This window comes from Suricata suricatta, chromosome 4, assembly GCF_006229205.1.
Source record: "Suricata suricatta isolate VVHF042 chromosome 4, meerkat_22Aug2017_6uvM2_HiC, whole genome shotgun sequence".
Taxonomy (NCBI): Eukaryota; Metazoa; Chordata; class Mammalia; order Carnivora; family Herpestidae; genus Suricata; species Suricata suricatta.
In genome coordinates, this window is record NC_043703.1 from 108,311,309 (window position 1) to 108,336,198 (window position 24,890).

Sequence of the window (24,890 nt, forward strand, 5' to 3'; positions counted from 1 at the left end):
ATAAGAGGAATGGCTGTTCTGGTAGCAGACCTCCGAAAAGTGAGGAAGACTCTGGTATACTCCCATGGCTTTTATTATGGACAAGAGGGTGAGGACACAGTATTAAATGACATACAACCTGAATATTTTCTTTGGTTCTACTACTATATTATGTATGTTGCTGCATATCACAGATTGAATCAGTGCAAAAGTGTTTTATTTCTGGGGGATTTTCACATTGATGTCCTTACACAGACTAGAAATAGTGTGGTATGGCTGTGACTGGGAGAGATGTGGAGGCACTCACACATTCCTCTCCGCCTTTCTAGGGTGGGACCCTCACTCAGTATGAAGGCAAACTGAGGCTGGTGGAAATCGCACAAGTGCCAAAAGCACATGTTGATGAGTTCAAGTCTGTATCAAAATTCAAAATATTTAACACAAACAACCTATGGATCTCTCTTGCAGCAGTTAAAAGACTGCAAGAGCAAAATGCTATTGATATGGAAATCATTGTGAATCCAAAGGTAAGCTAGAGGTGCAGCCCTGTCTCCCTGGTTCCTAAGATCATAGAGGGTGGGCTGCACACATACCCGCTGCCCCCATTCCCTCTGGTCCATCTATTCATTGGTCTCTTCACTTTCTGGCACTGTCTTTCCGAGTCTACACCCATCTCTTTAGTGTGCTAAGCCCTGGTACCCTCACTTTACCTGGGCTGTCATAGCAGCAAAAGCACAGGGCCCAAAAGTAGAAAACTGACCTCGGTTATTTGTTGCTCTGACACTTCAAGGTCTTTTGGCCACAGACAGGCACCTGGCATGAGTTTTCTGTGACTCTTGGGTTCCTTACCATAAAATGGAAATATTAATAAGGAGATGAGTTATGATGCCAGAAAAAGACCATGTATGTGTAAGCACCTGGTATATGGTAGGTGCTTGCTAAGTATCTGTTCTCAAAATTCTGTTTCCCTCAATGGGTGTCTGAAACCACTCCCCAAATATTAACTAGCCTCCATGGAACAAAGTTGCTAAAACCTGTTTCTCCTCTTCCCTGACCCCTTTTCTTTCTTACAGACTTTGGATGGAGGCCTGAATGTCATTCAGTTAGAAACTGCAGTAGGGGCTGCCATTAAAAGTTTTGAAAACTCTCTAGGTATTAATGTTCCTAGGAGCCGTTTCCTACCTGTCAAAACCACATCAGATCTCTTGCTTGTGATGTCAAACCTCTATAGCCTTAATGCAGGATCTTTGACAATGAGTGAAAAGCGGGAATTTCCTACAGTACCCTTGGTTAAATTAGGCAGTTCTTTTACAAAGGTAAGTAATTATAAATACGCTATACATGGGCGTTTGTATTTCTTAAATGTGTAAGTATAAAAATGAGGCACAGATGAACTGGGATCTATTATAGTCTCAGCGGCTGACCTATCACAAGTCCTGTCTTTGATGTCATTTCAAGGGAATCAGCTGTTGAAGATAAACATGTAACTCACTTTTGAAATCTGATTGCTATAGAGTGCAAAAGAAGGTGTACATTTTGGGACATTTTACTTATGTCTCTTGTAAAACCATTTACTGTTTTCATCAGTGCCAGGCAGTATTCTAAGTGCTGGATATTTAGCAGCAAATAAAATGGACTAAGATCCTTGCCTTCATGAATATTCTGGTAAGGTAAGAATGATAATAAGCAAATGTATAGTATGTCAAATGATGGAAAATACTATGGAGAAAAATAAAGCAGGAATAGGGAATGTGTGAATGGGGTGGTGTTGGTATAATTTTACACTGGGTAGCCAGAGAGATGGTCTCACTGAGAAATGAAGTGTATCATGCAGATATCTGGGGTGAAAAGCATTCTGGGCAGGGGTAATAGCAAGCTTAGTAAAACCTCATCCCAACATGATAAATGGAATTCAGAAAACTTCATCATGGAGATTCCTGGGTGGCTCAATCAGTTAAATGTCTGACTCTTGGTTTCAGCTTAGGTCATGATTTCATGGTTCATGGGATGGAGCCCCACATCAAGCTCTGCACTGACAGTGTGGAGCCTGCTTGGGATTCTCTCTCTACCTCTCTCTCCTTCCCCTGTTCTTTCTCTCCCATAAATAAAAAAAATTTTTTGAGGTTAATGAAGTGTCTTGACAGCATGAGCCTTTGTGTCTGGCCTGGAGTCCTGTTATGCCCTCCAGGCCTAGTCTGGTCCTGGTTGTGGTTTAAGTGCCCCCGGTATGGAGATATATACTATCTCATATATTGATGGTGGATGATTCTGGGTCCTGTGGCTGGTGCTGCATTTTCCAGGATAGCATCAGTCCGTTTTGGGTGCCTCTCATTAGCCTGGTTGAGCTGGGATAATCCTGGTGGTATAAGTACCCGCTGTTTCCCCCCATTCTGAGAGGGTACTGCCAGCCCTTTTTCCACCTAGCCGCACCCTTTCACTTTCCCTCACTCTTCCTAGCTTCTTCCATACCCTGTAGGACATAAGAACTTGAGCTGCTCTAATTTGAGAATAGGGACTGAGTGGTTAATGGCTAGTTGCTCAGAGGACGAATGTGTTTTAGAGGCATTATAGCACATAGTCTGGCTGGGACAGAGCAAGTGAGAGAGAGGGGGAGTAGTTGATCAGAGGAAGAACAAGTCCAATGTGTGGAACCTTGTAACTGAATATTAGGAATATAGGTGGCTTCTCCCCACCCCCAGGGGGATGAGAAACCATCAGGGAGTTGAGCTGAGGGGTGAAGTGACTAATCTTGTGTTCAAGGGTAGAATCAGGGAAACCAGGGAACAGGCTATTGCAGGAATCCTGGCAAGAGGAAATGGTGGATTTGACGGGGGTGATGACATTGGAAATAGTGAAAAAAGTTGATATTCTGAGATATTTTGAAAGTTGTACCTATAGGACTTACTGTTGGACTAGATGGGGAGTGTAAGAGAGAAAAGATTAGGAACAATGCCAGGGTTTTTAGCTTGTGTAACTGGAAGCATGGAGTTGCCTGCCATTTACAAAAATGGGAGAAGTAGGTTTAGGGGAGGTTTAGGGGGAGCAGGATGGGGAGTTCAATTTTGGAGATACTGTATTTATTAGACCTTCAAGTTTATTAGTCTCTTTCTAGATCAAAGAAAGGATCAGAAGAGCTAGGTACATGTCCTCCATGTACAGCTGGTATTTAAAGCCATGAGGTGGGGATCACCTAGGGAGAAGGTATCCAGGAACTGAGTCCGAGGGTAGTCCAAGGCTTCCAGCAGGTGGATGAAGTGGAGGGAGCAGCAAAGGTGACTGAGGAGTTACAGAAGAGGAAGTGCACAGAAAACCATGAATGTGTGTGTAGTAAAAGCCACATTAAGAAAATGTCTCAAGAGAGAATGATCACCTGTGTCAAGTGCTGCTGGTAATTCAAGTAAGATGAATGGTTCCAGTAATATCAATGAGAATTCACCGCCAGATTTATCAATATAGAGGTTCTGGAGCCTGACTGGAATGGATTTAATAGAAGAGAAATTAGAGATCTGAATGTGGACAACTAATTCAGGAATTTTGTTTTAAAGAAAAACAACAATGAAAAGCAGCCATAGATCTTAAGGAATATACGAGTTGAGAGATTTTTTTTGTTTCCTTTTTAAAGATGGGAGAATTTATGGCATGTTTATACATGGATCAGAATTGATGCAGTTGGGGAGAAAACATTGAAGAAGGACTGGCATTAAGTTGGAGTAAACAGTCTCACCCCAGTACTAAGAGGGACACAGTAACTGGCTAGGGAGCAACTGGGTGGTGGTAGAAGCCAGTGAAACTTTTCAGGTTGCTTCTAATTTTCTTAGTAAAACAGGAACTGAGGCCATATAAGAAAGACCAGTTCTCCTGCCTATAAATCTATGGAAACAAGAGGCAAAGATAATGATCATTTACAATGATAATTTGTGCTGCTATTCATGAAATATTCCATTTCTTCTGAATTCTACCCATCCCATAAAGCCCAGCTCCAGTCTAGCTTGCTTCAAACAGTGATCATCTCTTTCCAGCTAAACTCCAGATTTGAACTACTCATTGGGCTCTTAGCATGTTGGTTATTTTTTGACTAATTAATTCATTCATTTTTGAGAGAGAGTACAAGTGGGGGAGGAGCAGAAAGAGGGAGACACCAAATCCGAAGCAGGCTCCAGGCTCTGCGCTGTCAGCAAAGAGCCCAATGGGGTGCTTGAGCCCATGAGCCAGGAGATCATGACTTGAACCAAAGTCAGATGCTTACCTGGAGTGCCTAGATGGCTCAGTCAGTTATCTTTATATGTAGGTATTTATTTAATATGTGTTTATTTGGGGGGAGAGGGGCAGAGAGAGAGAGAGGAGGGAATCTCAGACCCTGTCATCACAGAACTCACTGTGGGACTCAAACTCAAGAACCATGAAATCATGACCTGAGCCAACTGAGCCGCCCCGGCTCCCCTATCTTATTTATTAATGTCTGTTCTGTGCATTGATGTTATAAAGTATTATAAATTGCTTGATTGTAGGGACAATGTTCATATCTCTACTGCATAGGATCTAGCATATACAAAGTGCTTAATAAATTGTTTTTTCCCATAGAGGGTCTGAGCTTGGTCATGAACAGAATATTTTTGCAGTTCAGTTAAACTATCTTGTAAATGTAACCCCTGCTTTTTAAATTTCAGGTTCAGGATTATCTAAGGAGATTTGAAAGTATACCAGATATGCTTGAATTGGATCACCTAACAGTTTCAGGAGATGTGACTTTTGGCAAGAATGTTTCACTAAAGGTGTGTTGTTATGGTGAAAATTTTAGTTCTTCTAGCTTTACAAAATAAGTTTCATTTTCTAGTCCTAAATTTACCTTTGTTTTAAGGAATACTTCTTAGTCTATACCAGATGTTTGTTTATAAGACAAATACATTTTTAAAATCGTTTACCACAATACTTACTATTAATACTGTCTTCCATAGACACACAACATAGTTAAAATACAATAATAATTGTTGCATTTTGGGGAACTTTGTGGAATTTCGCATTCAACTGGAAAGCAAACACCATCAACTTATTTAATGTACTATTTTACTGAAATGACAGTCTTTAAAATAGAATCATTGTTATATTAGCATGAGCTCACCAAATCTGAATCTTAATGGAAGTAGAAAAAATGACAACTTCATTTATACTGAATACAATGTATTCCTGTTAAGGTAATCTCTTGTCATCAGTATCAAGATACTCATTCACACACCATAATACTTGGGTACTTTGAGTATCATTCTTGCTTAAGAAATAGGAAGGACTATGGGTATAAATAGTAAAGCTCAGAACCAAAGATAAAACAATTAGGAAAAAGCTGTTTTAAAAATTTTATACCTAGATTACATGTGTTCATTTAAACCATCATGAAAAAACGTAAGGATATATGTGTATGTGTGTGTCTAGATGTATATATAGTTGACCCTTGAACATGAGGGGTCTGGAGTGCTGAGCCCTGTGCCCCTGAAAATCCCCATCTGACTCCCACAAAGCTATTAATAGCCAATTACTGACTGGAAGCCCTACTGATAACAGTTGATTAACACATATTTTAGTAGGTGTTTTTATTATATACTCTTTTCTTAGAACAAAGCAAGCTAGAGAAAAAATGTTAAGGAAATCATAAGTTTTTAAGTACTGTATGAAAAAAATGCATGTAAATGGACTTCCACAATTCAAACACATGTTCTAGGGTCAACTGTACAGACTTATAAATACATATGTATCTATATACATGGAACTTTACTGCTAATATTGTATGCATATATATACACACATATGTATGTACATGGAACTTTATTGCTGAGACTGCCTTATCTAAACAGTCTCCTTTAAGACATGAGAAATAGATCAGTAAACTGTTTTTAAAATAAAACAAACCCAAACCTATAGGTAAATATAAACCAAGCACCCCAGTATCTTTATGAAGGTAGATAATGCTCATTACCTGGCAAGTGGTTCTTTGAAAGGGCCAGTTATGCTGTGGCTCTGGGTCCCCTTCTCACTTCTGATACCACCTCTGATACAGAGGCAGGGCATCCGGAACTACTGCCAGGATTGTTAGAGGGACATGTTATACAATTTTCCTTAACATGTTATTTTTCATGGTTAATACTGCTTATAAATACAACTCTTCCATTTTAAATGGAATTCTCCATAAATTTGATGATGGTAAGGAAATCATTTGCATTTTGGCTGCAGTTTCAAGTACACTCTCTTCTGTTTTGTTGTCCCTGTCACATAGGGAACAGTTATCATCATTGCAAATCATGGTGACCGAATCGACATCCCCCCTGGAGCAGTATTAGAGAACAAGATTGTATCTGGGAACCTTCGGATCTTGGACCACTGAAATGAAAAAAATACTGTGTACACTTCATACTAATTATGGGCTAAATAGTTTCTTACAATGAAATGTTCTCTAGGATTCTAAAATTGGCAGGTACTTTACTATGTTACTGTACCCTGCAGTGTTCATTTTTAAAGTAGAGTATGCAATATGCCTTTAGTCCAAGAAAAGCACAGATGGAAGCAATACTTCTCTTTGAAGAGGATCCTGAAATTTAGTTCATCTTAAAGTGCAATACTGTTTACTCTTCAAATTGGGGCAGCTCTGCTGGAATATCTTTGAACAGAGGCCTCAATGATGGTCACTTTGAATTGCTTGTGATTTCAAAAATAAAGCTGTGAGGCAATCCATGTGTACATGTATATTTTCAATGCTAACTTTATGAAATGAAAAACAGTTTACTCTTGCAAAATAGTTAAATATTTCAAGAGCAAATCTTCCTACTGAAATAGTAAATACTCGTAAATACTCACTGGCCAGCTACCTGACACACATCTAGTTTTGCATTTCTAAGAATCTTAACCACATCATTCTTTCCATAGGAATTAAACCTGAAGGTATTCAGTACCTTTCATCTAGTTCTGAAGCTGGATGCCTGCCATGCATTCCACAGACTCCCCATTTATGAAAACAAAGCAATGTTTCTTTTCCCAGCTGTAGGGACGGGGGTGGGTAGAGGTAGGGTTTTTCACTTACATACTTGTTCTTTTAGGTATGGTGGGGTGGAGGGAGAACTTTATAACAAGTTCCTTGAAGCTTTCTTGCTGTCAGTGAAAATATTCATGAATAACCTTTCAAAGCAGCTCTGCTGGTAGTTGAATCTGTGGCTTTTTTGTAAGGATTACATTTTCTAATTCTTCCACACTTGTTTTTGAGTAAGCTGCCTGTAATTTAAAATTTACTTGTACACTATTAAAAAAAAAGTTGCCTTATAAAGTCTGGTAATTTTTTATAGCTTTATTTTAGACAGTTTAAGAACCAATGACATACCTTAGTAATGATAAAGAAAACAGGCTTTCCTTTTAGGAAATGGAAGAGCACAAAATAAGACTGTTATTTCATTGTACATAATCACGACAAGGTTAGGCACTCTGACGGGGTTAGGCAAGACTCCCGGTGTGAGGTGAGGCACAGGCACTTACATTTGTGGAGTGCTGCTGATTCTAATTTTGAAGGTAGTATGATAAAATCTTTAAATAACTTACTCATCATCACCTTATATACTTCTGGCCCCACAACAGCAGCCTTCTATTTTAAAAGTTCCATTTCTCCCTGGTCTTTGTTCATATACATGTTGAAGTTAACTTAAAAACAAAAACCGAAGGGGGCCATACTTCGTCTGTTATCTAAATGTTAAAATGAGAACTGATAAATAGGCATAATATATGAAAATGGATTCTAACCATTTGCTAGAAATAAAAAGGCAAGAAAACTCCCACAAACCAACCCTTCATAGATACTTGTATAAAAATACAGCTATTAAACTGCAGCCTTACACATACCCCTTCTTAAAAGTATTTAAATTAGTTGCATAAATAAATGCCAATATCTTTTTAATTATTACTGTGATCAGACTTTCAAGTATTTAGACTATTCTGGAAGGCTTTACTCAGATGACATACAGTGGTGGTATAAAGATTAGATATGTGACACACAAGGCCTGAAACTTGACATTAGTCACTAAAACAAAAATTGAGTTCCTAAATCCAAGCAATCAAAAGATGTTTATTTTTTATAGAAAGATCTGTAAAAAAATAATTTTTCAAACAGCTTTACTTTCATAGAGAAAACTTTCTACAGAGGTTGACTAAGATTTTAATATTTTAAATTGTACCATCATTAAATAAGGTGGGACACCATATGAATTTCATTGCACTGGAAGAAATGCAAAGCATTTTTTAATATAAAGTATACAGAGCATTCTAGTCAACTACAGCTGTGTTACAGCTATGTGTTCTTTTGGATTTGGTCCAAAGAAACCTGAGTCTGTTTCCAGAGAGAATGAAAAATGTTATAGACACCTGATCAGTTACTCCTCACTGAAGGAAGCATAACAATGGCATTCCTTGTAGATCCCACTGAATCCCAGTTTCCCAACACTGATACTTTCCTTTCCCCCTTCCCCTATCCCGTTCAGTTTGGGTTCCAGGTTCAGTTCTTGAATCACAGGCATCCATATTTTCTTCATAAACATAAACGTCCCATGGTCAGATGAGCTACCCAGTTTTCCAGTATGTCATCACCTCTTCTGTTCCCAGATCTCGGACATATTTAGGTCCAAATCTTTAAGGCCTTTTAAGGCTTGAAGATTTCCAGTGTAAAAAGCTACATCTGCTGTGACCAACCTAAACATTGGAGAGAAAACTATTTTTAATCTCACACTGGATAAAGTAGCAATGCTCAGAGTCAGTCTTATTCCCAGCTGCTAGACTATTATTTAAAATCCAGATTTCCTAGGGACCAAATGTCAATATACTTCTCTCAGCAAGATTCCTGCCATCATACAGTTAAGAGCGCTCTATTTCAACAATATCTTGAAAAGGAAAAACCAGTGCAAGTTGAACTTGGTTTCATAATTCTGCCCAATAAAAAATAAACTTAGCTTTAAAAAAACATGAAATAAGAAAAGTAATAGGTTAAGATTTTTTTTGTAATCAGTTGTCACTAGACTATATGTATGTTGACCCTTGAACAACACAGCTTTGAACTACACAGGTCTAGTTAGGGTTTTTTGATAGATACAGTACAGAACTAAATGTACTTTCTCTTACAATTTTCCAAACATTTTCTCCTGCTTACTTTACTACAAGAATACAGTATATAACATATAAAATATTGTCAATCAGCTGTTGATGTTAATAAGGCTTCCAGTCAACAGTGAGTACTGGTAGTTTAGTTTCTGGGGAATCAAAAGTTACATGTAGATTTTCTACTTGTGAGGGGTTTGGTGCCCCTAACCTTTGCATTGTTCAAGGATCAACTGTATATGTATATGACTAATGAAATCAAGTGAAAGACAAGGTTTCCTGAGTAACATCCCAAGAAGCTAAATGAAGGCTGGGATTCATGCACATATATTACTACATATAAAACTAGATGCTGATACATAGCAACACTAGATGAGAAAAGAAAGCCTTACACTTTTGAGCACTGAGCTGTCACAGTAATGTCTATAGTTGAAAGAGCATTCCAGGAAATAACACGGAGATAAATATCAAAGCTCCATGCATATAAAACAGGGACTGGTCTCAGTAGATGTTTATTTTGATAGATAAGGCCCATGGAGGAACAAAAAGGAGACCTTAATCTAGTAGTTTGTAAAAGAGAAGAAGAAATCCAGCTTCAGTATTTTAATGAACACATAAGTTCTGGACTGCTGGCCTACATGGGGGCAGAGGTATTAGAAACCCCCTTAATATTTGTACTACAGTATAATTTATATGTGTTTTGGACTTATGTACTTGTTTGACCTTTCATCACATGGCAGAATTTAATAAGGACCGTATTTTTCATTTAAAACTCCTCTAATTCAGATGTGTTAAAAAGATTTGAAATTATACTTATGATAATATAGTAAGTACACTGAAACTAACAGCAACAGCTCAAAAGAACAAAGCCTTTCTATTTCTTTTTTTTTGAACAAAGCCTTTCTAAAGCAAGGTCCCCACATTCAAAACTAAACATAAAATTAACAAATCTCCATTTAAAAATATTTCCATAATTATATCAAAGTTGAAAACTTTAACATAAAAGGAGATATTGTCAAACATATAAATCCAAAAAGATTAGTTTGAGAGCATATGCAAAAATCTAAAATCGACAAGAAAAAGATATACCCAAGAGAAAAATGGACAAAGATAATGAATAGTAAAGTGAAAGGAGAACACCTGAATGACTAATGAATATATGAAAAGATGGCATTAGGAAATGCAATTAAAACAAGATACCACCTGCAATAGTTTAAAAAATCTAACAGCAAATGTTGGCAACATGGTGCAGCCACTTTAGAAAATATTCTGGCAAAACCTAGTAGTGTGAAAATGTACATACACTTGTATTAACTTGTGGATATACCCTAAAGAAATGGTCATACCATTAGACATGCATATAGATCTTTACTGTGGCATAGCTGTAATGGAAAAAAGCAATAACCTAGAATTCTATTTTGGAGAAATGGCTACATAAAGTTAATTCATGTGAGAGAACTGTCAAAAAATGGACAACTCCTACCAAAGAGAGAAACCAGTAACAATGCTAAGTAGAATAAAGTAAGCAGCATATGTACAATGCACCATATAAGTTTACAAAAATAGTGCTGTGTATTTTTTTCAAGATCATGAGATAAGGAGAAGGATTTAAGAATATAGACCAAATTTATTAGAAATATTGACTAAGGTTTGGGGAAAAGAGAACCGGACTGGAAATGGAATCCAAGCATACTTCAATTTCATTTGGAATTCAATTTTTTTTAACATAAACATTTTTTCAAGCAAAACAGCAACTATTAATGATTAATTCTAAGTAGTAACAATACATATATACTTTATGTCTGCATTTTTAAAATGCCTTAAAAATTCATTTAAAAAAACAAGGCTGGGAGAAGGAGTAGTAGTGAGTAACTGCTTAATAGGTACAGGGTTTCCTCTTTATTTTTCTAAGCATTGATCTTACTTTATTATCTGACTGGACAAGTAGACAACAGGAACTAAAACGCACTTGTAAATGCACTCACTGCTATAGAATTGTTAACTGTAAATGGTTAATTTTACATTATGTGAATTTCATTTTGAAAAAAAGGTACATTTTTAAAGCCATTCCAGGAATAAAAATTACTTATATGCAGGTAGTTTATTATGTCTTTTGCTAGGTCTAGACGTTAATTTCCAGGGAATTCCATCTTTCAAGGAATCACTCACAAGACATGAATTGAGTTACACAGAATTAAGGTCTTTAAAAGTATAGCACAGTGAAGATCTCTAAGTTGGTATGACCCCCAAATAGCTATATTAACAGAGAAAATAATAGGTAATGAGTTAGCTTTGATGCCTCTATGCTTCGATGTGAACTATTATTGGTCAGCACAACCAACCAACCAACCCACCCACCCACCCAAATTTAGGTATGGGAATAAAAGTAGGTTATGAGTTGAGTGGGACTTTAAAATACTAGTCCTGAATACTGAAAACAAACTGAGGACTGAAGATAGAGGAGGAAAGGGGAAGGAGGGTGATGGCCATGGAGGGGGGCACTTGTGGAGAAGAGCACTGGGTGTTATATGGAAGCCAACTTGACAATAAACTATAAATAAAAAAAATAGGCTTTTAAAAATAGTCTCAGAGTGATATTTGGTGTTCATTAAACTGTCCTTGAACTCTTCTGTGGCTTTAAAATTTTTGAAAATAACAATTATTAAAGAAAAAGAAGAACCAGGTAATAATTAAGGGAGCGAATCAGATTGTTGCATATAACTCCTGAATTCAGCGTGGCAAACACATTCAGTATTATGAAGCTTCCAAATATTTTTTGCAAAATCAATTCAGTATACTTGTTTTGTTGGACAGGGCCAATTTCTGACTCCAAAATGCATTTTTTTCAATTGCTCCCATTAAGTTTGAAATTTAAGCCCGAAGCTTAACAAGGAATAAAATGTTTTATTCCTAAAATCCACAGAACGGGCAGCACACTGAGGAAATCATATTAGGATGTACCTTCATGATGAGTGCTTTCTTATATAATCTTTCCCCCATGTCTTTAATCTATGTTGTTCACAAAAATCTTATGACAGTACTTTTTATCATCATCCCTATTTTCAAATCTAAGAAAATAAAAGGGCAGAGAGAGTAACTGATTTACCTAATGTCACACAACTAGTAAGTGGCAGAACTTAACCCAAGTTTTCTGATTCTAAACTGTTTTCTCTTATATAACTATTTCGCCAATAATACAATTTGTTCAAAAGCTTACAATAAAAATAATGTACATTTATACACATTTTTTGTAACCCTATACAAGTTAGAGCAGATTTTATCCTTCTCATTTTATAAATAACGCAGAAGTTAAGTGGACCATCTCATGGTCACACAGCTACAAAGTAGGACTTTGAGTCCTCTCTGGATAGGGGGAGACTACTGGATAACTTCGGAGGTGTTACTGCCCCACACTGCCTCAAAATGGACATATAAGCAACTGACCATTTATAAAACACTTTAATGTAGACAGGTAGACAGACAGACAGGTAGATATGGATATCCTCTCCACAGAGAAAAAAAGGCAAAAAGTTGCTGGTTTTACCTTGGTGCGGATCTAGCATGATTCTAGTGGAAAACGGTAGCATAATGAATAAAAACCAATCAGGCAATCCAATATGGAAGCATGTAGTAAAAATATGTTGAAAACATACCCATTTTGAGGTCCTCCATCATTTATCACATTTAAATGAGATAACTGTTTTTTCAAGTGGAGTTTATAACTTGCATTAATTCTTAAAAATAACATCTGGAAAAGAAATAATATGGCTTCTTAAAGCTCTTTTGAAATAAAAGACATAAGCATCTAAGTTATCAGTATCAAGTCAATATTATTTGGAGAAATTATATATTTTGTAATTTGTTTATTTTGAGAGAGCATGAACAGGGGAGGGGCAGAGGAAGAGAGAGAATTCCAAGCAGGCTCAGTACTACCAGTGTGGAGCCCGACATGGGGCTCAAACTCATGAACCTTAAGATCATGACCTGAGCCAAAATCAAGAGCTGGACATTTAACTGATTAAGCCACCCAGGAGAAAATACTTTTTAAAAATCTTTGCTTTGGCATATACTTTTAAGATGCTACTCTGAAGGTATTTAGTTGCTACTTTAGGATAGTTTTTCTCCACAGTTTGATAAAAGCTCTTTTTCTCCTTATCAGGAGTACTTCTTTTAGTGATAGGACTTATCACTGCCTTTCTGCCCCTTACAAGTCCTCTGGGATATATAAGTGGGATCAATCATGACAGGTAAAAAGAAACGAAGAATTCTGCAATAAATTAAATATGAACTTCAAGACAAAACAACAAAAGAAGTCACAATGGTAGAGGCAAAGATACTTTCATCCTTCCAAATTGGTAAAATTACTCGAAAGCATTTTATTGCTCCTGCATGCACATTTTTGATTAAATGGCCCAATACTTCTGTGGGAAATACCTGACCTGAAATACTTGACTGGAGTTAATCTTTAGAAATGATTTTGTGGAATAACGTATTTTCTATGAAGGAAATATATATAAAATCACATATGGAATTTAGTGGAATTACTGGTATTCATGTGACAATCTTGACATAAAATCTAATTCTTGCCCAGCTTTGACAAGAGTTCCCTTTAAATTATGATGCAGATAAAAACACATTAAATACATATATGCCCAGCTCCCTGACCTGGCCATAATTAGAACTCAGATGACAAATCCAAAAAGTGAGAATGCCAGAGGTGAGATCTTCTACTTCAAATGAGAAGGACAGCTTGGCTAGGAAGAAATGAGGAAGGAAAAAAGACCCAAGTGGGTGCTCCATATTATGGCTCCTCCTCAATCCTCAGTGGGCCTCAAAGGAATTGGATGATGTTTAATCATGGGTTTGGAATGATTAATGAAAACCTAGGGAAGCATGCAGAAAAACAGGTACTGTCAGATGGAAGTCTGAAGTGGTATGGGAAAGAAGACTACCAGGAAACAGAGTAGGCAAAAGACCCTAATTTGCTCCCAGATACCATTTCCATGGACGCCACCAATCAGAGGCAAACTCAAATAAGAAACTTACCTGAAGAGTAAAAATCCCAGTGAAAGTTAAGCTCATTAGTCATACAACTAAGACTGTATTCTAACACTGTATCATTCTACAACTAGGCTCCAATGAGACAGCCTCTTATAGAGGGAACAAGGTAAGGTGGGTAAAGAAGATTGGAGGGGTGCCCAGGTGGCTCAGTGGGTTAAGTATTCAACTTCAGCTCAGTTCACGATCTCATGGTTTGTGGGTTCAAGCCTCCACAACAGGCTGTCAGTGCAGAGCCTGCTTGGGATCCTCTGTCCCCCTCTCTCTCTACCCCTCCTCTGCTCACTAATGCTCTCTGGTGTGCATGCGCTCTCTCTCTCAAAAATAAATATATAGTTTAAAAAAAAACAAGATTGCAAAAAAAATACTGGAATCTTTAAAGTACCAGGAGAATGAAACAAAGCAAGTAGAAGGGATGGGGCAGGAGTGGAGGTGAAAAGTGGAGAGAACTCTGATAACACTTTTGTACAGGAAGACAGTAGGGACAAGGTGTGGATACTTAATAGATGAGAGGTGCCAAATTTTGCTATTTTCCTGGTTTATGCCTACTACAGGTCATTTATGCTGACCTAACAAATATTAATAAGGTACACTGAGTTACTTCATGTGTCATCTCATAATTAAGTCCATCAATAACTCCACCACTATCCCATTTGGGATATATTATTATAATATCATACATGATATTATAATAATAGCAACACATTTTACTATTGATAAATGCCAACTCTGATTTTCAAACTGATACTGTAATGAATAATGTTAAGTAGAATCTGGGATCTCTGATACTCCATGGACAAACAAAATACCTGCTTTTTATAATTGTTGACCATAGAGCAGAGCAATTATTGCTCTGGCTTACTGGAGCTAGGGGCACTTTGAAATCAGAGATTTTTATCCATGTTTCAAGGTCAATATAAAAACTGAAAAAATAATCACATTGGACTATGAACTAGGCTTAACTGTACCAAAAGTATATAAAAACACTCCAATTCTGCATGTATATATTAGACATAAAACAAGTACTTTTAAGAATTACTACTCACTTGTGTTTGTTCTTCTGGAAGAAGATCAAATATAGCTTCATGCATTTTTGCCATTTGCTTACAAATATTCCTGAAACAGGCAGAAGGAACGGGAGCTTTCACCTCATACTGGCAGGGAAAAATAATGAGAAATTATGTTCATGTCCTATGGATTGTTTACTGTCCCCAGTGTTTTCTAAGACATACATTTTTGGCCCTTACATTTCTAACTCTGATACAGATGAAGCTTACACTTCAACCATGATCTGTGCTGCTCATGCAAATCTCAAGAACTTTTCATAATGCTTTCAAGATTCATCCATTTTCCTAACATGCCTCAGTACTTCATCTTTTAAATGGCTGTACAATATTTATTGTATGAACGTACCACAGTTTATCCAATCATCTATTGATGGACATTTGGTTTCTTTCTACTTTTTGGCTACCATTAATAATGATGCTATAAACATTCTTGTACAGGTTTTTGTGTGGACAAATATTTTCAATTGTTTTGGGTATGTATCTAGAAGTAGAATTGCTGAGTCATATGGTAACTTTATATTTAATCTTTTGAGAAAATGCCAACATTTTTCAAAGTCCTACCCAGCAGTGTATGAGGGTTCCAATTTCTCCATACCCTCACCAACACTTGTTACTGTCCTTTTAATTTAGGCATCCTAGTGGGTATGAAGTAGTTATCTCATTAAGGTAACATCCCCTTAACTACCACCCTGTATTGGATTGAATAGTATCTGCCCAAATTCATGTTTACTCCAAACATTATAAGGTCATACTGGATTAGAGTGGGTCCAAAATCCACTGTCTGATGTCTTTATATAAGAAAGGAGAGGCACGTGGGGAGCTCAGTCAGTTAAGCATCCTACTTTGGCTCAGGTCATGATCTCACGGTTCATAAGCTTGAGTCCCACGTAGGGCTCTATGCTGACAGCTGAGAGCCTGGAGCCTGCTTCAGATTCTTGGTCTCCCTCTCTCTCTGCCCCTCCACTGCTCACGTCCTCTCTCTCTTTCTCTCTCTCTCTCTCTCTCTCTCAAAATAAACAATAAAAATGTTTAATAAAAAAAGGAAAGGAAATTTAGAAATAGAGACACACAGTAGGAAAATGGCAACATGAAGACAGAGGCAGAGATTGGAATGGTGCACCTACAAGCCAAAGAATGCCAACAGAGAATGACAGCAGACACCAGAAGCTAGAAAGAGGCAGGCAAAGAGTCTTTGCTAGAGCCTTCAGAGGAACCATGGCAGACAACACTTTGATTTAGGACTTCTAGCTCCAACAATTATGAGAGAATAAATTTCTGTTGTTTAAGCCACTTGGTCTATGGTAATCTGTTTTGGCAGCTCTAGGAACCTAGTACACCCCCAAAACCTTCTGCACCCCTGCTTTCCCTAAAGATACTATTCTTTCCATCTAGTCTTCACCATCATATTTCTTCAGTAACTGAGACTTGATACCATATTTCTTTATTCTCAATCCTTAAAATTTGGTTCTTGCCACACCACCCAAACCACCTTCCTCCACTATGAACAATCTTCTGAAATTTCTTTCTGCAAAAAATCACTAAAGATATCTGAACTCCCCAATTTAGTAACTTTTCTGGTTCTCCTTCCTCATTGCTCTGCAGTATTTGCACACCTACACACCTGAAACACAGCCCTGTGTGACACGATGCTTCCCTTGTTCCTCCCCTCTCTTGATTTTCCTCTTCTGTCTCCTGTCTCCTAAGTGCAAAGTTTCTTTAGTGTTAACTCCCCTCATTTTCCCATCTTTCTCTCCTATCAATCTCATTCAATCTAACAACTTCTAATTTATCTCTAGTCCTGAACTACTTTACTAAGTCACACATTTCCTAAATGTCCCATACCATAACTGAGTTTATCATAAGCTTTCCCAAATCTGTTCCTCTTTCCTGTTTCAATTCCTACTGCTGTTATTAGAATCCTCCTGCTCACACAGCCTGGAAATCTCCAACTCCATTTTTATTCCTCCTTCCCCTTGGTTCCTTATATTGAATTGGTGACTAAGTGCCATCAAATGTACTTTGAGATTATTTTGCACATTAGTACTCTAGGTCAGAGTTTCTTAATCTCTACACTACTGACATTTTGGGCTACATCACTTTTTGTTGTAAGGGCTGTCCTGTGTGTTACAGGATGTTCAGCACCAGTATCAGCCTACTTCCCAAACTGTGACAACCAAAAATGTCCCAACACTTCTGAATGTCCCCTAGGAACAAAACTGTCTCAGTTGAGAAACGCTGCCCTAGGTGAGGTCTTCAATACTTCTCACCTGAAAAAATGTACTAGCATCTTAATGAGTCCAATTGTAAGGTCAACAAACATTTAATAAATCTGTTACACAGTAACTTCTGGATACGTATTTTCTTAGATATGTATGTATATGAGAATATATGTATGTGTATGAGAATATGGACCTACATATGAGAATACATATGCTGGAATGAATATGTTAGATACTATGATAGCTGGAATATACAAAGATGAATCAGAGACAGGGAGCTTTGGGGAGCTAACTGCCTAAAAGCTGGATGGTATTCCAGAAAGTGGACATTGCATGCTACAGGATCACGGATGAAGGACATTTAGGCAACAGGTTGAGATGGCTTCCTGAGCAGCACACCTGGGCTGTTCAATTTTCAAATGAAAACCATTAGGTGAAAGTATTCCATATAGAGGACATTCCATATCACCTCAAATCCATTCTACATACTATGTGATAAGTCCTTCTGAAGAGTAATTCTAATCAGGTGATTTGTTAGTTTAAAAAGGTAGGGGGGTCTACTTCTGTTTAAAATTTAGAAGGCTGTAAGAGAATGTTCTACTACACTAATCACTAGAAAAATAATTTTAAAAATCACAACTTTTCTTGAACCCATCAGAGAACAAAACTCCCAAGAACCAAAAGAACTAATTCCAAAGAGTCACAAGGCCTTCTGAGGAGACAGAACACAGGAAATGTCTCACTTTGGCAGAGCATAGGAAGAAGAGGTGACCACCACAGAAGCAAATAGAAAGAGAAAAACTAACATTTTAACAAATTCCCAAAGGCCAAATATGAATGAGCACATGTTTACAATTACAATAAATGAGAAATCTACCCACAAAGGGAGTATGCACTCACTCACAAACTCTTCTCTATGGGTCTCCAGAAGGCACTCCAGAACCAACACTAAGATCAGAGCAGGAGACCACAGAGTCACTCTCAGTAGTAGCACAAACAAGCAGAAAGCGATTGGCTGCCACTGGAGAAAAGAAACAAAAGCTGCCGAATTCCCTGTACCCTCCTCTTATACCAAGAAAAGCCTTAAGTCACTGAGAAAGGCACCAAATTCTTTTATCCCTAGGGCCACTGTGTGAGAAACAGAAACAAAAAATACCTTTAAGCCTAGAATGATAAACCAAAGTACAGATTGGTTACCACTGGAGGAGGAGTGGGACCAATGAGAAGACTTCACATCCAAGGACTTACATTACCTGATTCCAAGACTTCTAGTAAAGCTACAGGATTTAAGACAATGTGGTATTGGTGTAAGATAGACTTACAGATCAAAGGAACAGATTAGAGTTCAAAAAAAAAAAAACCCACACAAAAACAGCCAACTGATTTTCAACAAAAATGCCAATGGAGAAAGGAGAGTCTATGCAACAAAAGGTGCTGGAACTGTCCAGAAAAAATACACACTGACTCATACTTTGCACTATGAGTCAGTGGACCTACAACTAGAAATGGATCACCAATACATACATATATATATATGTATATATGTGTGTGTGTATATATATATATATATACATATATATATATAAAACCTAAAACAAAGCTATGAAAAGAAGACACCAGAAATTATCTTTGCAACTTGGGTTATAAGAAAATTTCTTAGGATAGAACAGAAGCATGAACAATAAAAGAAAGGAATGAATAAACTGGAATTCATCAGAATTTAAAACTATTCTTTGTATGACACTATTAAGAAAATGAAAAGTAAGACACTGGGAGAAAATACTTAAAAACTCTCAAAAATAAACATAAAAAAAAAACAGAAACAAAAAAAACCATACATATAATAGAAAGTGCTGGTGATGATGAAGAGCACCTAGAACTCATATATCACAGTAGGAAGACAATATGATACCACCACTACGAAAAACAATTTGACAGTTTTTGATAAAGATATCATATACTTCTGTTTTATATACCAAAGTTTTGTATTTACACAAAAGAAATACAATACATGCCCACATAAAGATGTGCATATGACTGTTTATAGCAGAATTATTTTAAAAGACAAAGACTGGAGACAACTCTAAGGTCTATTCACTGATAAATGGATGAATAAACAAACAGGAAATATTCAATGTGATGAAGAGAAAAAATATGCAGCCAAGAATCCTTTATCCAGCAAGCCTGTCATCCAAAATAGAAGGAGAGATAAAGGTGTTCCCAAATTAACAAAAATTGAGAGAATTCATCACCACCAAACCAGCCCTACAAGAAATCCTAAGAGGGACTCTATGAGAGAAAGGTAGCAAGGAATATAAGGTACTAGAGACACCACTACAAACATGAATTCTACGGAGAACACAATGAATCTAAACCCACATTTTTCAATAATAACACTGAATGTAAATAGACTGAATGCTCCAAACAACACAGGGTAGCAGAATGGAAAAAAAAAAACCAAAATCCATCTATTTGCTGTCTACAAGACACTCATTTTAGACCTGAAGACACTTTCAGATTGAAAGTAAGAGGATGGAGAAATATCTATCATGCGATTGGTAGTCAAAAGAAAGCCGGAGTAGCCATACTTATATCAGACAAACTGGACTTTAAAGGCACTAACAAAAGATGAAGAAGGACATTATTTAATAATTACAGGGTCTCCATCAGGAAGAGTTAACAATTTAAACATCAATGTGCTGAATTCAGGAGCACCCAAAAACATAAAACAATCACAAACAGAAACAGTCTTACTGATAAGAATGTGCTTATTGCAGGGGACTTTAATGCCCCACTTACAGCAATGGATAGATCAACCAGACACAAAAATCACTAAAGAAACAATGGACCTGAAAAACACATTGGAATAGATGGATCTGACAGATATATTTAGAACACTACATTCTGAGGCTATGGAATTCACTTTCTTCTCAAGTGGGCATGGCACAATCTCCAAGAGAGACCACGTACTGGGTCATAAAGCAGCCCTCCGTAAATATAAATGAATCGAGATCATACCATGCACGCTTTCAGATTACAATGCTATGAAACTTGAAATCAATCCCAGGAATAAGTCTGGAAAAGCTTCTAAAATGTGGAGGTTAAAAACCACCTTACTAAAGAATGAGCCAATCAGGCAATTAGAGAAGAAATTACAAAATATATGGAAACAAATGAAAATAAAAATAAAACAATCCAAACTCTCTGGGATACAGCAAAGGCAGTCCTAAGAGGAAAGTATATTGCAATCCAGGCCTATCTGAAGAAACCATAAAAAGCACAAATTCAAAATCTAACAGAGCACCGAAAGGAACTAGAAGGGGAGCAGCAAGAGCACCCCAAGCCCAGCAGAAGAAAAGAAATAATAAAAATCAGGGCAGAAGTAAATAATATAGAACCCAAAAAAATAGTTGAACAGATCAACGAAACCAAGAGTTGGTTTTTTGAAAAAATAAACAAAATTGATACACCTCTAGCCACGCTCCTCAGAAAAACAAGAGAGAGCACCCAGATACAAAAAATCATGAGTGAAAATGGATTACAACCAATCCATTAGAAATACAAGCAATCGTCAGGGACTACTATGAAAAATTATATGCCAACAAACTGGACAATCTAGGGGAAATGGACAAATTCCTAAACTAACATGCACTCCCAAAATTCAAACAGGAAGAGACAAAAAAAATCTGAACAGACCCATAATCAGTGAAGAAATCGAATCCCTTATCAAAAATCTCCCAGTGAATAAAAGCCCAGGGCCAGATAGCTTCCCAGAAATATTCTACCAGACATTTAAAGCAGAGTTAACACCCATCCTTCTCAAGCTATTCCAAAACATAGAAATAGAAGGAAAGCTTATGAACTCATTCTACAAAGCCACCATCACCTTGATTCCCAAACCAGAGACCCAACAAAAAAAGAGAACTACAGGCCAATATCCTTAATAAACACAGATGCAAAAATCCTCAACAAGATACTAGCAAATCGAATTCAACAGCATATAAAAAGAATTATCCATCATGATCAAGTGGGATTCATTCCTGGATTACAGGGCTGGTTCAATATTCGCAAATCCACCAAGGTGATATATCACATTAACAAAAGAGAAGATAAAAACCATATGATCCTGTCCACAGATGCAGATAAAGCATTTGACAAAATACAATATCCCTTCTTAATAAAAACCCTCGAGAAACTCGGGATAGAAGAACCTTACTTAAATATTATAAAAGCAATTTATGAAAAGCCCACAGTGGGGCGCCTGGGTGGCTGAGTCACTTGAGCATCTGGCTTCAGCTCAGGTCATGTTCTCACAGTTTGTGGGGTCGAGCCCCATGTTGGGCTCTGTGCTGACAGCTAGGTCAGAGCCTGGAGCCTGCTTGGGATTCTGTGTCTCCCTCTCTCTCTGACCCTCCCCTGATCACGCTGTCTCTTTCTCTCTCTCTCTCTCAAAAATAAAACATTAGAAAAAATTAAAAAGAAAAGAAAAGCCCACAGCTAATATCCTCAATGGGGAAAAACTGAGAGCTTTCCCCCTGAGTACAGGAACATGACAGGGATGTCCACTCTCACACTGTTGTTTAACATAGCATCAGCAACCAGACAACAAAAGGAAATAAAAGGCATAAGAATTGGCAAAGAAGAAGGCAAACTTTCACTTTTCGCAGATGACATGATAGTCTACATGGAGAACCCGATCAGCTCCACCAGAAGCCTTCTAGAACTGATCCATGAATTCACAAAGTCGCAGGGTACAAAATCAACGTACAGAAATCGGTTGCATTTTTATACACCAATAATGAAGCAACAAAGAGAAATCAGTAAACCGATCCCATTCACAATTGCACAAAAAAACCATAAAATACTTAGGAATAAACCTAACCAAAGATGTAAAAGACCTGTACAATGAAAACTATAGAAAGCTGATGAAAGAAATTGAAGAAAACACAAAGAAATGGAAAAATATTCCATGCTCACGGATCAAAAGAATAAACATTGTTAAAATGTCATTATTACCCAAAGCAATCTACACATTCAATGCAATCCCAGTCAAAATTGCACCAGCGTTCTTCTCAAAGCTAGAACAAACAATCCTAAAATTCATATAGAACCACAAAAATCCCCGATAGCCAAAATAATATTGAAGAAGAAAATCAAAACAGGAGGCATCACAATCCCAGACTTTAGCCTCTACTACAAAGCTGTCATCATCAAGATAGTATGGTATTGGCACAAAAACAGACATATAGACCACTGGAATAGAATAGAGAACCCAGAATTGGACCACAAATGTATGGCCAATTAATCTTTGACAACGCAGGAAAGAGTATCCAATGGAAAAAAAGACTGCCTCTTTAACAGGTGGTGCTGGAAGAACTGGACAGCAACATGCAGAAGAATGAAACTAGACCACTCTCTTACACCGCACACAAAAATACACCCAAAATGGATGAAGGACCTGAATGTGACACAGGAAACCATGAAATCCCTAGAGGAGAAAGCAAGAAACAGCTTCCTTAACCTCAACTGCAGCAATCTCCTACACGACACATCTCCAAGGGCAAGGGAATGAAGAGCAAAAATGAACTATTGAGACCTCATCAAGATAAAAGATTGTGCATGGCAAAGGAAACAATCAATAAAACGAATAGGCAACCAAAGGAATGGGAAAAGATAGTTGCAAATGGCATATTGGATAAAGGGCTAGTATCCAAAATCTACAAGGAACTCACCAAACTCCACATCCAAAAAGTGAATAATCCAGTGAAGAAATGGGCAAAAGACATGAATAGACACTTCTCCAAAAAGGACATCCAGATGGTTAACAGACACATGAAACGATGCTCAGCATCATTCATCATCAGGGAAATACATATCAAAACCACACTGAAATCTGACCTCATGCTGGTCAGAGTGGCTAAGATGAACAAATCAAGAGACTATAGATGCTGGCAAGGATGTGGAGAAATGGGCACCCTCCTACACTGTTGGTGGGAAACTGGTAAATGGGTGGTAAACTGGTGCAGCCGCTCTGGAAAACAGTGTGGAGGTTCCTCAAAAAATTAACAATAGAATTCCCCTATGACCCAGCAAAAGCACTGCTAGGGATTTACCCAAGGGATACAGAAGTGCTGATGCATAGGGGCACATGTACCCCAATGTTCATAGCAGCACTGTCAACAATAGCCAAATCGTGGAAAGAGCCTAAATGTCCATCAACTGACGAATGGATCAAAAAGATGTAGGGTATATGTGGAGGGCACTTGTGGGGAAGAGCACTGGGTGTTATATACAAACCAATTCGACAATAAACTATTTAAAAAAGTGTATTTCCAAAAAGAAAAAAAAAGTGTATTTCCATTGTAAAAATGGCAATGAAGCAAATCTTGATTAATATCAGAAATAAAAAATAAATAACAGGAAGGAGGATATTTAAAGTTTATAAAAGGTTTAAGACACATAGTAATTAAATGCACTATGTAGTCTACGTAGAAGAGCCTCTGTCCAAACAAGTTATGAACATTTTTGGACAACTGATAAACTTTTTAGATAAGAATAAATATTAACTTATCTCAGATGCAGGGCTGGTTCAATATTCACAAAACAATAAACGTGATTCATTACATCAATAAAAGGTCAAGAACCACACGATCTTCTCAATAGATGCAGAGAAAGCATTTGACAAAATACAGCATCATTTCGTGATAAAAAACCTTGAGAAAGTTGGGATAGAAAGATCATACCTCGAGATTATAAAAGCCAGCTATGAAAGACCCAATGCTAATATCATCCTCAATGGGGAAAAACTGAGAGCTTTCCCCCTAAGGTCAGAAATAAGACAGGGATGTCCACTCTCACCATTGTTATTAATAAAAATAAAAGACATCCAAACTGGCAAGGAGGAAGTCAAACTTTCACTCTTCACAGATGACATGATATGGAAAACCCAAAACATTCCACCAAAATACTGCTAGACCAATTCATAAATTTCAGCAAAGTTGCAGGATATAAAATCAATGCACAGAAATCGGCTGCATTCCTATACACCAATAATAAAGCAACAGAAAGAAATCAAGGAATTGATCCCATTTACAATTGTACCAAAAACTATAAAATACCTAGGGATAAATCTAATCAAAGAGGTGAAAAAAATCTATACACTGAAAACTATAGAAAGCTTATAAAAGAAATTGAAGACACAAAAAATGGGAAAATATTCCATGCTCCTGGACAGGAAGAACAAATAGTTCACACTTGATCTTAGCCAAAAGGCCGAGAAGCAATGCGAAGAACAAATAGTTCAAATGTCAATGCTACCCAAAGCAATCTACATATTCAGTGCAATCCCTATCAAAACAACACCAGCATCCTCCACAGAGCTAGAACAAACAATCCTAAAATTTGTATGGAACCAGAAAAGATCCCAAAGAGCCAAAGCAATCTTGAAAAA

At 37.2% G+C, this 24,890-nt stretch overlaps 2 protein-coding genes and 1 pseudogene across 4 annotated transcripts in view; 1 reads left to right on the forward strand and 2 right to left on the reverse strand.

The window, feature by feature from the left end:
* Window positions 1-7,281, forward strand: part of UGP2 (UDP-glucose pyrophosphorylase 2) — a 77,173-nt gene extending 69,892 nt beyond the window's left edge. For both annotated transcript variants that reach the window (XM_029937468.1, XM_029937467.1), the window contains exons 7-10: window positions 309-506; window positions 1,053-1,295; window positions 4,647-4,751; window positions 6,245-7,281. In XM_029937468.1, the coding sequence (XP_029793328.1) occupies window positions 309-506; window positions 1,053-1,295; window positions 4,647-4,751; window positions 6,245-6,352 (654 nt within the window). In that variant the 3' untranslated portion in view covers window positions 6,353-7,281. The remainder of the gene's footprint in view (window positions 1-308; window positions 507-1,052; window positions 1,296-4,646; window positions 4,752-6,244) is intronic.
* A 5-nt stretch (window positions 7,282-7,286) lies between these two features.
* VPS54 (VPS54 subunit of GARP complex) overlaps window positions 7,287-24,890 on the reverse strand; it is a 75,024-nt gene continuing 57,420 nt past the window's right edge. For both annotated transcript variants that reach the window (XM_029937466.1, XM_029937465.1), the window contains 3 exons: window positions 15,201-15,308; window positions 12,750-12,844; window positions 7,287-8,694 (listed from right to left, as the gene is read on the reverse strand). In XM_029937466.1, the coding sequence (XP_029793326.1) occupies window positions 8,589-8,694; window positions 12,750-12,844; window positions 15,201-15,308 (309 nt within the window). In that variant the 3' untranslated portion in view covers window positions 7,287-8,588. The remainder of the gene's footprint in view (window positions 8,695-12,749; window positions 12,845-15,200; window positions 15,309-24,890) is intronic.
* On the reverse strand, window positions 24,613-24,724 carry LOC115290863 (annotated as a pseudogene).